This window comes from Ranitomeya imitator, chromosome 1, assembly GCF_032444005.1.
Source record: "Ranitomeya imitator isolate aRanImi1 chromosome 1, aRanImi1.pri, whole genome shotgun sequence".
NCBI classification, from domain to species: Eukaryota; Metazoa; Chordata; class Amphibia; order Anura; family Dendrobatidae; genus Ranitomeya; species Ranitomeya imitator.
In genome coordinates this window covers 1,114,631,651-1,114,644,227 of record NC_091282.1, presented here as the reverse complement: position 1 = coordinate 1,114,644,227, position 12,577 = coordinate 1,114,631,651, and the positions used below count along the sequence as shown (strand labels likewise).

The 12,577-nt window shown below is 44.2% G+C and overlaps 1 protein-coding gene across 4 annotated transcripts in view; it reads left to right on the top strand.

Annotated features, from left to right (window-relative positions):
• The window catches only part of PCM1 (pericentriolar material 1), a 228,267-nt gene that overhangs the window by 86,274 nt on the left and 129,416 nt on the right, over positions 1-12,577 (top strand). For all 4 annotated transcript variants that reach the window (XM_069744379.1, XM_069744380.1, XM_069744381.1 and 1 more), the window contains exon 9: positions 10,080-10,259. In XM_069744379.1, coding sequence (XP_069600480.1) covers positions 10,080-10,259 — 180 coding nt within the window. The remainder of the gene's footprint in view (positions 1-10,079; positions 10,260-12,577) is intronic.

The following is a 12,577-nucleotide window of genomic DNA, read 5'->3' as shown; positions in this document are numbered from 1 at the left end:
TATTATCCTTCAAAAATAAAAATCTGATTAATAAGCAGACAAACTACAAGAGCAACAAATGTACCATATAGGAAATACTGCAGCTGTCAGTCACATGACCTGTCTATTATGTGTACGTGTGAGCTAATATTTACTGCCAGGGGGAAGGGCTTCCTGTTGGCTGGGGATTTATCAGGCTGCCAATTTAGTTTACAAATGCTGAGGTAAAAATACTGAGCAAATAACGTGTGAACGAAGTCTAATACAGGAGGAGATGACTTACAGATATATACTATATACAGGAGGAGATGACATACAGGTATATACTATATACAGGAGGAGATGATACACAAGTATATACTATACACAGGAGATGACACACTGGTATATACTATATATAGGGGAGATGACATACAGGTACATACTATATACAGGGGAGATGACACACAGTTATATACTATCAACAGGGGAGATGACACAGGTATATACTATATACAGGAGGAGATGACACACGGGTATATACTATATACAGGAGGAGATGACACACGGGTATATACTATATACAGGAGGAGATGACACACGGGTATATACTATATACAGGAGGAGATGACACACGGGTATATACTATATACAGGAGGAGATGACACACGGGTATATACTATATACAGGAGGAGATGACACACGGGTATATACTATATACAGGAGGAGATGACACACGGGTATATACTATATACAGGAGGAGATGACACACGGGTATATACTATATACAGGAGGAGATGACACACGGGTATATACTATATACAGGAGGAGATGACACACGGGTATATACTATATACAGGAGGAGATGACACACGGGTATATACTATATACAGGAGGAGATGACACACGGGTATATACTATATACAGGAGGAGATGACACACGGGTATATACTATATACAGGAGGAGATGACACACGGGTATATACTATATACAGGAGGAGATGACACACGGGTATATACTATATACAGGAGGAGATGACACACGGGTATATACTATATACAGGAGGAGATGACACACGGGTATATAGAGGAGATGAGAAACCTGTATATACTGAGGGGGAAAATGAGAGGTGTGAGGTGAAAATAGTGGAGTGATCGGAAAATGACAGATGTGAGGTCGAAATGACAAGTGTTAGGGGGGAATGAGAGGAGTGAGGGAGAAAATGAGAGGTGTGAGGGAGAAAATGAGAGATGTGAGGGGGAAAATGAAAGATGTGATTGGGAAAATGAGAGGCGTGATGGGAAAATAAGAGAAGTGAGGTGCTATAACTAACCACAGATATTTACTATGCCCAGGCAACGCCGGGCTCTTCAGCTAGTATACTATATAACAATTACTATACATTATATATGGGATTGTTTGTTATATGTAAACGGTAGCACTAAATAACATGCAAATATCAGATGAAACGTGAGGACATGTCTACTTTACATCAGCACAATTTTGGGAACAATTTTTTTTTTTTTGTTTTGTTAGGAATTCTCATTTTTACAACAAAATTTACAAAACCATTTTTTTTTTTCATGGACCACATTACATTTGAAGTCACTTTGAGGGGTGTACATTACAGAAAATACCCAAAAGTGACACCATTCTAAAAACTGCACCCCTCATTCAAGAAGTTTATTAACTCTTTGCTTCAGTTCCTGTGAAGCACAATGTGGAGGATAAAAAAATGAACATTTAACTTTTTTCACAAACATTTTACTTCAGAACCATTTTTTTTTATTTTCTGAAGTGTATAAAGAGAAAATGAACCAACAAAATTGTTGTGCAATTTCTCCTGAATACGCCGATACCCCATATGTAGGGCATAAACTACTGGGGCGCATGGCAGAGCTCGGAAGGGAAGGAGTGCCGTTTGAATTTTTCAATGTAGAATTGGCTACAATTGAGATCGAATGCCATGTCGCGTTTGGAGAGCCCCTGATGTGCCTAAAGAGTGGAACCCACCACAAGTGACACCATTTTGAAAACATTTTGCAGCCCGTTATTGCGGGCCTTTTTTGGCTGCCGTATTGCCGCAATTTTCATGGTCTGCCGCAATAACGGACCGCAAAGAACTTCCGAATCGCCGTTTTTCGGGTTCCCAATACTATAGCCAAAGTATTGGGGGAAAAAAACAGCGGTCCGCAAAACCGGAAGTCACAGTACACCGCAAAAACAACCTTCCGTTGTTTTTGTGGCCCCATTGATTTACAATGGGGGGTCGTGTCCGTAAGCCGTGAAAAAGAACGAGTGGGCTCAATCTCTTCTTTATCGCCTCTCATTGGGGACACAGGAGCCATGGGTGTATGCTGCTGCCACTAGGAGGCTGACACTATGCAAATAAAAAAAAAGTTAGCTCCTCTGCAGTGTACACCCCCACCGACTGGCATTATACTCTTCAGTTTAGCTTAGTGTCAGTAGGAGGTGGACACGGGTCTTTCATTAGACCCTTATCTACCTCAGTGTACGTCGTTCCTTTTCAGGTTTTTCCGGAGGGATACAGGGTGAACAGTCACACCTGTAGTCCCACAAGGCGGACTATGAGTACGGCGTGTACTGCCACCCCGTATCCTCATAGATCCCTCCCCAGGACCAAGATGCTAGCACACAAGTGTGCTCAGAAGTCCGGTCCTGGCTCCGTCCCCCACCCACTCGCCCACCAGAGCCTGTCGGTTGAGGAGACGAGGACGTCCATCAGCTCCCTGGACGTCTCATACCTTTTTCAGGTTAGTATCGGCGTGGGATGTTTAAGGTGAGTATTTCCCCCATCCCATCCCAGATCTTTCATGGGGGGGTCTTGTTAGGGGCTCCCAGACGGCGACCCTCTTATACCTGGTCATCGCCTGCATACATGCAGCGGTACGGCCGGGATTGATGTATCGCGCGGTGGCCTCCGTAGACACGTGCACATCGGGGGGGACCCGGAGCTCCTTGGTCCTTGCCGAGGTATCCAAGATCCTCCTTTGGGCAGAGGCAACGGTTCTGGTGATATCCGCGGTGCATATCCCCGGCGTGGACAACTGGGCCGCCGAATTTCTCAGCCATGAGGGCCTCGCGGCAGGGGAATGGTCCTTGCATCCGGAGGTCTTCCATCAGATTTGTCTTCGATGGAGGACTCCGGACGTGGATCTCACGGCGTCTCGAATGAACAGGAAGGTTCCGCAGTTCGTCTCCAGGTCTCGCGATCCTCTCGCGGTGGGCGTCGACGCTCTGGCCATTCCTTGGTCACAGTTCGTGCTGCCCTACCTGTTCCCACCCCTTCCATTACTTCCCAAACTGTTGAAAAAGATCAAAGCGGAAGGGGTGCCGGTCATCCTGATCGCCCAGGAGAGCTTGGTTCGCGGAGCTCGTCAACCTTCTCGCGGACGGTCCCTGACGCCTTCCAGACAGGCCCGATCTGCTGTCTCAGGGTCCGATCTGCCTCCCGAATTCTCGGTCGCTCAGTTTAACAGCGTGGCCGTTGAGACCGTTCTAAGAGCGTCTGGCCTTTCGGACCGGGTGATTCACACCATGATTCAGGCTAGGAAACCTTCATCTTCCAGGATCTTCTACCGTACCTGGAAGGCTTACTTCCGTTGGTGCGAGTCCAACCACATTTCATCTATGTCCTTTTCCCTGCCTTCCATTTTGGCCTTACTTCAGGCAGGACTGGATTCGGGCCTGGCTCTTAGCTCCCTGAAGGGCCAGGTCTCTGCGCTTTCCATCCTCTTTCAGAAGACTTTAGCTTCTCTGCCACAGGTTAAGACCTTCCTTCAAGGAGTAGCCCACGCTGTCCCTCCGTACAGGGCCCCTGTGGATGCATGGGATTTAAACTTGGTACTGGACGTTCTGAGGGTTTTCCCCTTTGAGCCTCTCTGGGAGATTCCCCTATCATTTCTATCTTGGAAGGTGGCCTTTCTTGTTGCCATCACTTCTATTCCGAGTTGGCGGCCCTGTCTTGCCGACCTCCGTTTTTGGTCATTCACCAGGACAAGGTGGTCAGCCGGCCTCCACCTTCTTTTCTTCCTAAGGTGGTTTCCACCTTCCACCTCAACGAGGACATCGTTCTACCTTCCTTTTGTCCAGCTCCGACTCATCCTCTGGAGCGATCGTTGAACAAGCTGGACCTCGTCAGGACAGTGAGGATCTACCTGGATAAAACGTCCACTTTCCGGAAGACGGATTCTTTTTTTTTCGTCACTCCTGATGGCACGCGCAGAGGCCAACCGGCTTCTAAGGCGACTATATTGCTCGCTGGATCAGAATGGCAATTTTGGAGGCTTACTGGGTAAAGAATAGAGTGCCCCCTCCTGGGATTAAGGCTCACTCTACCCGGGCAGTCGGCGCCTCCTGGGCGGTGCACCATAGGGCTTCCGCCCTACAGCTTTGCAAAGCAGCAACTTGGTCTTCCAAATTTTACAAGGTCCATACCTACGCTTCGGCGGACGCCAGCCTAGGCAGAAGGATCTTGCAGGCGGCAGTGGTGAGTCCTCTGACCTGATGGAAGTTTGTTTTTCCCGCCCTATGGACTGCTTTGGGACGTCCCATGGTTCCTGTGTCCCCCAATGAGAGGCAATAAAGAAAACAGGATTTTTGGTTGCTTACCGTAAAATCTGTTTCTTGGAGCCTCCATTGGGGGACATAGCTCCCTCCCAACGTTTCTGTTTTATGTTCTATAACTGTTCTCACGTTTACAGTTCTGAAGTTTGTGTTTGGTTTTCAACCTTGTTCATTATCTCCTACTGCTTTCTCACTAACTGAAGAGTATAATGCCAGTCGGTGGGGTGTACACTGCAGAGGAGGAGCTAACTTTTTTTATTTGCATAGTGTCAGCCTCCTAGTGGCAGCAGCATACACCCATGGTTCCTGTGTCCCCCAATGGAGGCTCCAAGAAACAGATTTTACGGTAAGCAACCAGAAATCCTGTTTTTTCCCAGCCGTAAATGTGGCCATACGGCGCTCCGTGGATTTTATTGCGGCCCACTTTTGCGGCCACAGAAATCTATTGGGGCTGCAAAAACGGGCGCAAAATCTCACGGTAAGTGTAAAAGAAGCCTAATCCCAACCCTAACCGTAATCCCAACACTAACCACAAACTTAATCCTAAAAGTACCTTCACACTGAGCAACTTTCCAACGAGAACGACAACGATCCGTGACGTTGCAGCGTCCTGGATAGCGATCTCGTTGTGTTTGACACGCAGCAGCGGTCAGGATCCCGCTGTGACATCGCTGGTCGTAGCTAGAAGTCCGGAACTTTATTTGGTCGTCAGGTCGGCGTGATTCGTCATTTTTGACAGCAAAAGCAACTATGCCTGCAATGTTTTTTCATGGAGCTAACAACCAGCAAGAACGATAAGTACGTCACTGGATCGCTCCTGCATCGTTCTGCTGTTGCCGTGTTTGACGTCTCCTAGCGACCTAAACAGCGACGCTGCAGCGATCGGCTTGTTGTCTATATCGCTGCATCGTCGCTTAATGTGACGGTACCTTAACACACCCTTAACCCTAATCCCAACCCAGCCATAACCCTAACTTCACCCCTAATCCCTAACTTTAGCCCCAACCCTAACTTTAGCCCCAACCCTAACTTTAGCCCCAACCCTAACTTTAGCCCCAACCCTAACTTTAGCCCAACTCACTTTATCCCGACTCTAATCCTAATGGGAAAATGGAAATAAATACAGTTTTTTAATTTTATGTTTCCTTAACTTAGGGGGTGATAAAGGGGGCGTGGATTTACTTTTTTTTATTATTATTTTGATCACTGTGATAGACCCTATCACAGTGATCAAAATGAACCAATAGGAAAAATCTTGTAATGTTGCCGGGTGCCGGCACTGCTCATGCACCCACCATTTTCCTCCTGGAAGAAGAGGCCAGTGACCGTGGGGGGAAGCAGAAGGGTCCAGGGATACCGGGAGGTACCGCAGGAGTGATTGGAGGACACTATTTCTCCTTTGATTTGCAATCATATCAGAGGAGAGAGACCTTAAATGGAAAATCTGTTTGTTTTTTCCAGTCTGTAAAAACCGACCTGAATCATGTTCTCTAGGGTCTCTGCTACCCCCGGCAGCCGAGACTCGTGAGAAAATCTCAAGACTCTGTGGGGCGCTATATACGTAAACCTCAGCGCCGTAAAAAAGCGGCGCTGTGAATTAAGTACCCTTAACTGCCGCCGTTAAAAGGCGTATCGGTGGTCTTTAAGGGGTTAAATGACTGTGTTCCATTTTAAATTGTGTCAATGTTACACCTTCACTGAGGCCTTAACCCCTTTGTCATTGGACGTACTATTCCGTCCATGTGGGGTGGGCCTTAATTCCCAAGGACGGAATAGTACGTCCAGCGCAATCAGCCGCGCTCCCGGGGGGAGCGCGGCTGATCGCGGCTGGGTGTCAGCTGACTATCGCAGCTGATATCCGGCAGTATGTGCCAGGAGCGGTCACGGACCGCTCCCGGCACATTAACCCCCGGCACACCGCGATCAAACATGATCGCAGTGTGCCGTCTGTACAGGGAAGCATCGCGCAGGGAGGGGACTCCCTGCGGGCTTCCCTGAAACCCCCGGAGCAACGCGATGTGATCGTGTTGCTGCGAGGGTCTCTTACCTCTCCTCCCTGCAGCAGACCAGGATCCAAAATGGCCGCGGCATCCGGGTCCTGCAGGGAGGGAGGTGGCTTCCTATAAATACATTTCTTTATCTAAATAAAAAAGACAAAACAAAAAAACAATAAAAGTACACATATTTAGTATCGCCGTGTCCGTAACGACCCCACCTATAAAACTGTCCCGCTAGTTAACCCCTTCAGTGAATGCTGTAAAAAAAAAAAAAAAAGAGGCAAAAAACGTTTTATCATACCGCCAAACAAAAAGTGGAATAACACGCGATCAAAAAGACGGAATTAAATAACCATGGTACCACTGAAAACGTCATCTTGTCCCGCAAGAAACGAGCTGCCATACAGCATCATCAGCGAAAAAATAAAAAAGTTATAGTCCTCAGAATAAAGCGATGCAAAAATAATTTTTTTCTATAAACTAGTTTTAATCGTATAAAAGCGCCAAAACATGAAAAAATGATATAAATGAGGTATCGCTGTAATCGTACTGACCCGAAGAATAAAACTGCTTTATCCATTTTACCAAACGCGGAACGTTATAAAGTCCTCCCCCAAAAGAAATTCATGAATAGCTGGTTTTTGGTCATTCTACCTCACAAAAATCGGTATAAAAAGCGATCAAAAATTGTCACGTGCCCGAAAATGTTACCAATAAAAAAGTCAACTAGTCCCGCAAAAAACAAGACCTCACATGACTCTGTGGACCAAAATATGGAAAAATTATAGCTCTCAAAATGTGGTAACGCAAAAAAATATTTTTTGCAATAAAAAGCGTCTTTCAATGTGTGACAGCTGCCAATAATAAAAATCCGCTAAAAAACCCGCTATAAAAGTAAATCAAACCCCCCTTCATCATCCCCTTAGGGAAAAATTAAAACATGTAAAAAATGTATTTAATTCCATTTTCCGGTTAGGGTTGGGGCTAGGGTTAGGGTTGGGGCTAGGGTTAAGGCTAAAGTTAGGGTTTGGATTACATTTACGGTTGGGATTAGGGTTAGGGGTGTGGTTAGGATTACCGTTGGGATTAGGGTTAGGGGTGTGTTTGGATTAGGGTTTTAGTTATAATTGGGGGGTTTCCACTGTTTAGGCACATCAGGGGCTCTCCAAACGCGACATGGCATCCGATCTCAATTCCAGCTAATTCTGCGTTGAAAAAGTAAAACACTGCTCCTTCCCTTCCGAGCTCTCCTGTGCGCCCAAACAGGGGTTTACCCCAACATATCGGGTATCAGCGTACTCGGGACACATTGGACAACAACTTTTGGGGTCCAATTTCTCCTGTTACCCTTGGGAAAATACAAAACTGGGGGCTAAAAAATAATTTTTTGTGGAAAAAAAGATTTTTTTTTTAAATTTTCACGGCCCTGTGTTATAAACTGTAGTGAAACACTTGGGGGTTCAAAGCTCTCACAACACACCTAGATGAGTTCCTTAGGGGGACTACTTTCCAAAATGGTGTCACTTGTGGGGGGTTTCAATGCTTAGGCACATCAGGGGCTCTCTAAGCGCAACATGGCGTCCCATCTCAATTCCTGTCAATTTTTTAGGTCCAATTTCTTCTTACCCTTGGGAAAATAAAAAATTGGGGGCGAAAAGATCATTTTTGTGAAAAAACATGATTTTTTTTATTTTTACGGCTCTGCATTATGAACTTATGTGAATCACTTAATGGGTCAAAGTGCTCACCACGCATCTAGATAAGTTCCTTAGGGGGTCTACTTTCCAAAATGGTGTCACTTGTGGGGGGTTTCAATGTTTAAGCACATCGGGGCTCTCCAAACGCAACATGGCGTCCCATCTCAATTCCTGTCAATTTTGCATTGAAAAGTCAAATGGCGCTCCTTCGCTTCCGAGCACTGCCATGCGCCCAATCAGTGGTTTACCCCCACATATGGGGTATCAGCGTACTCGGGACAAATTGTACAACAACTTTTGGGGTCCATTTTCTCCTGTTACCCTTGGTAATATAAAACAAATTGGAGCTGAAACAAATTTTTTGTGAAAAAAAAGTTAAATGTTCATTTTTATTTAAACATTCTAAAAATTCCTGTGAAACACCTGAACAGTTAATAAACTTCTTGAATGTGGTTTTGAGCACCTTGAGGGGTGCAGTTTTTAGAATGGTGTCACACTTGGGTATTTTCTATCATATAGACCCCTCAAAATGACTTCAAATGAGATGTAGTCCCTAAAAAAAAAATGGTGTTGTAAAAATGAGAAATTGCTGGTCAACTTTTAACCCTTATAACTCCCTAACAAAAAAAAAGTTGGTTCCAAAATTGTGCTGATGTAAAGTAGACATGTGGGATATGTTACTTATTAAGTATTTTGTGTGACATACCTCTGATTTAATTGCATAAAAATTCAAAGTTGGAAAATTACGAAATTTTCAAAATTTTTGCCAAATTTCCATTTTTTTCATAAATAAACGCAGGTAATATCAAAGAAATTTTACCACTATCATGAAGTACAATATGTCACGAGAAAACAATGTCAGAATCACTGGGATCCGTTGAAGCGTTCCAGAGTTATAACATCATAAAGGGACAGTGGTCAGAATTCTAAAAATTGGCTCGGTCAATAACGTGCAAACCAACCTTGGGGGTAAAGGGGTTAAAGGGACTCTGTCACCTGAATTTGGAGGGAACAATCTTCAGCCATAAGGGCGGGGTTTTCGGGTGTTTGATTCACCCTTTCCTTACCCGCTGGCTGCATGCTGGCTGCAATATTGGATTGAAGTTCATTCTCTGTCCTCCATAGTACACGCCTGCGCAAGGCAATCTTGCCTAGCGCAGGCATGTTCTACGGAGGACAGAGAATGAACTTCAATCCAATATTGCAGCCAGCATGCAGCCAGCGGGTAAGGAAAGGGTGAATCAAACACCCGAAAACCCCGTCCCTATGGCTGAAGATTGTTCCCTCCAAATGCAGGTGACGGAGTCCCTTTAAAGACACAAATATCAATTCACTGTGTTAATAATTATTCAGTTTCTTCTTAGTAGACTAAATCTTTATGCATGCCATAGTGGCATGGTGATGCATTCAATGCATACTACATTAACGTTTCCATCTGAAAAAAAGGGTATTGTCGGAAATTTTCTTGTTTAAATTTTACAACCATTCTTGAAGTATTAATATTTTTATCTTTGCAGATTGTTGTTTAGGAGACGGACCACTGTTATTTAGCAACAATTGCTTAACACAGAACGCTAAGTTGCTGTTTTCTTGTAAGCTGCAGTGTTGACTCTGACAGGGATCACCGGAGCGCACTGTTGCCTCCTGACCCTCCGGCTGCTTATGCTTACAGGCTAGACTGAGTGCAGCCATGGTCGGTCTAGATAAATGATCAGCTTTAAAGACGGGTATTCACATTCAAGAATGGCTGCAAATTTTAATAATTTAATTTAAATTGTGACAAATATATATCTATCTTGGTATGGCTTACACAATATATTTAAATTTTTTTTCATTTAGGAAGTTGAAAGAAGTTCGTAAACGGTTAAATGAGCTGCGGGATTTGGTCCGGTATTACGAGCAGACATCCGATATGATTACTGATGCTGTAAATGAGAACACGAAGGACGAGGAAGACGAAACTGAGGATTCATGGATTGAATCTGACCAGGAGGTTGATCAGCCCGTTACCAACATCAGGTGAAATTCCTCAAAACATTCCTGTATTGCGCTCCGCTTCACGTGGGGATTTAAAAAAAACAAGTTAAAATAGAATGTGAAGAATTGATTAAAAGTAATGATGTAGGCACAAAAAGTATAGCCTACTTTTTGTACTAAGAGGTACACCAGCCATAGCATCTATCTATGCGGAATCTTTTCTTTTTCTTTTTTTTTTTCTTCTTCCTGCCAAGGGCCATTTAGATAATTATACTATCCTTCTGGGGACGTACAAATTACGCACCAACTCCACCCACGGGCTGGATAAAAGATCGAGGGCCATAAACGACCCACTGGCCTGAGGTACCCACCCCAGCCTTACCCTGTTAACCCCTTCATGACCCAGCCTATTTTGACCTTAAAGACCTTGCCGTTTTTTGCAATTCTGACCAGTGTCCCTTTGAGGTAATAACTCAGGAACGCTTCAATGGATCCTAGCGGTTCTGAGATTGTTTTTTCGTGACATATTGGGCTTCATGTTAGTGGTAAATTTAGGTCAATAAATTCTGTGTTTATTTGTGATAAAAACGGAAATTGGGCGAAAATTTTTAAAATTTTGCAATTTTCAAATTTTGAATTTTTATTCTGTTAAACCAGAGAGTTATGTGACACAAAATAGTTAATAAATAACATTTCCCACATGTGTACTTTACATCAGCACAATTTTGGAAACAAAATTTTTTTTTTGCTAGGAAGTTATAAGGGTTAAAATTTGACCAGCGATTTGTCATTTTTACAACGAAATTTACAAAACCATTTTTTTTAGGGACCACCTCACATTTGAAGTCAGTTTGAGGGGTCTATATGGCTGAAAATACCCAAAAGTGACACCATTCTAAAAACTGCACTCCTCAAGGTGCACAAAACCACATTCCAGAAGTTTATTAACCCTTCAGGTGCTTCACAGCAGCAGAAGCAACATGGAAGGAAAAAATGAACATTTAACTTTTTAGTCACAAAAATGATTTTTCAGCAACAATTTTTGTATTTTTCCAATGGTAAAAGGAGAAACTGAACCACGAAAGTTGTTGTCCAATTTGTCCTGAGTACGCTGATACCTCGTATGTGGGGGTAAACCACTGTTTGGGCGCACGGCAGGGCTTGGAAGGGAAGGAGCGCCATTTGACTTTTTGAATGAAAAATTGGCTGCACTCTTTAGCGGACACCATGTCAAGTTTGGAGAGCCCCCGTGTGCCTAAAAATTGGAGCTCCCCCACAAGTGACCCCATTTTGGAAACTAGACCCCCCAAGGAACTTATCTAGATGCATAGTGAGCCCTTTAAACCCCCAGGTGCTTCACAAATTGATCCGTAAAAATGAAAAAGTACTTTTTTTTCACAAAACATTTCTTTTCGCCTCAATTTTTTCATTTTCACATGGTCAATAGGATAAAATGGATCCTAAAATTTGTTGAGCAATTTCTCCCGAGTACGCCGATACTTCATATGTGGGGGTAAACCACTGTTTGGGCACACGGCAGGGCTCGGAAGGGAAGGCGCGCCTTTTGACTTTTTGAATGGAAAATTAGCTCCAATTGTTAGCGGACACCATGTCGCATTTGGAGAGCCCCTGTGTGCCTATGCAATGGAGCTCCCCCACAAGTGACCCCATTTTGGAAACTAGACCCCCCAAGGAACTTATCTAGATGCATATTGAGCACTTTAAACCCCCAGGTGCTTCACAGAAATTTATAATGCAGGGCCATGAAAAAAAAAAATAATTTTTCTTTTCTCAAAAATGATTTATTAGCCTGGAATTTCCTATTTTGCCAATAGTAATAGGAGAAATTGGACCACAAATGTTGTTGTCCAGTTTGTCCTGAGTACGCAGATACCCCATATGTGGGGGTAAACCACTGTTTGGGCGCACGGCAGGGCTCAGAAGGGAAGGCACGCCATTTGGCTTTTTAAATGGAAAATTAGCTCCAATCATTAGCGGACACCATGTCGCGTTTGGAGAGCCCCTGTGTGCCTAAACATTGGAGATCCCCCACAAATGACCCCATTTTGGAAACTAGACCCCCAAAGGAACTAATCTAGATGTGTGGTGAGCACTTTGAACCCTCAAGTGCTTCACAGAAGTTTATAACGCAGAGCCATGAAAAAAAAAAAAAAAAAAATTCTTTTCTCAAAAACGATTTTTTTAGCCCGCAATTTTTTATTTTCCCAAGGGTAACAGGAGAAATTTGACCCCAAAAGTTGTTGTTGTCCAGTTTCTCCTGAGTACGCTGATACCCCATGTGTGGGGGTAAACCACTGTTTGGGCACACGTCGGGGCTCAGAAGGGAAGTAGTGACTTTT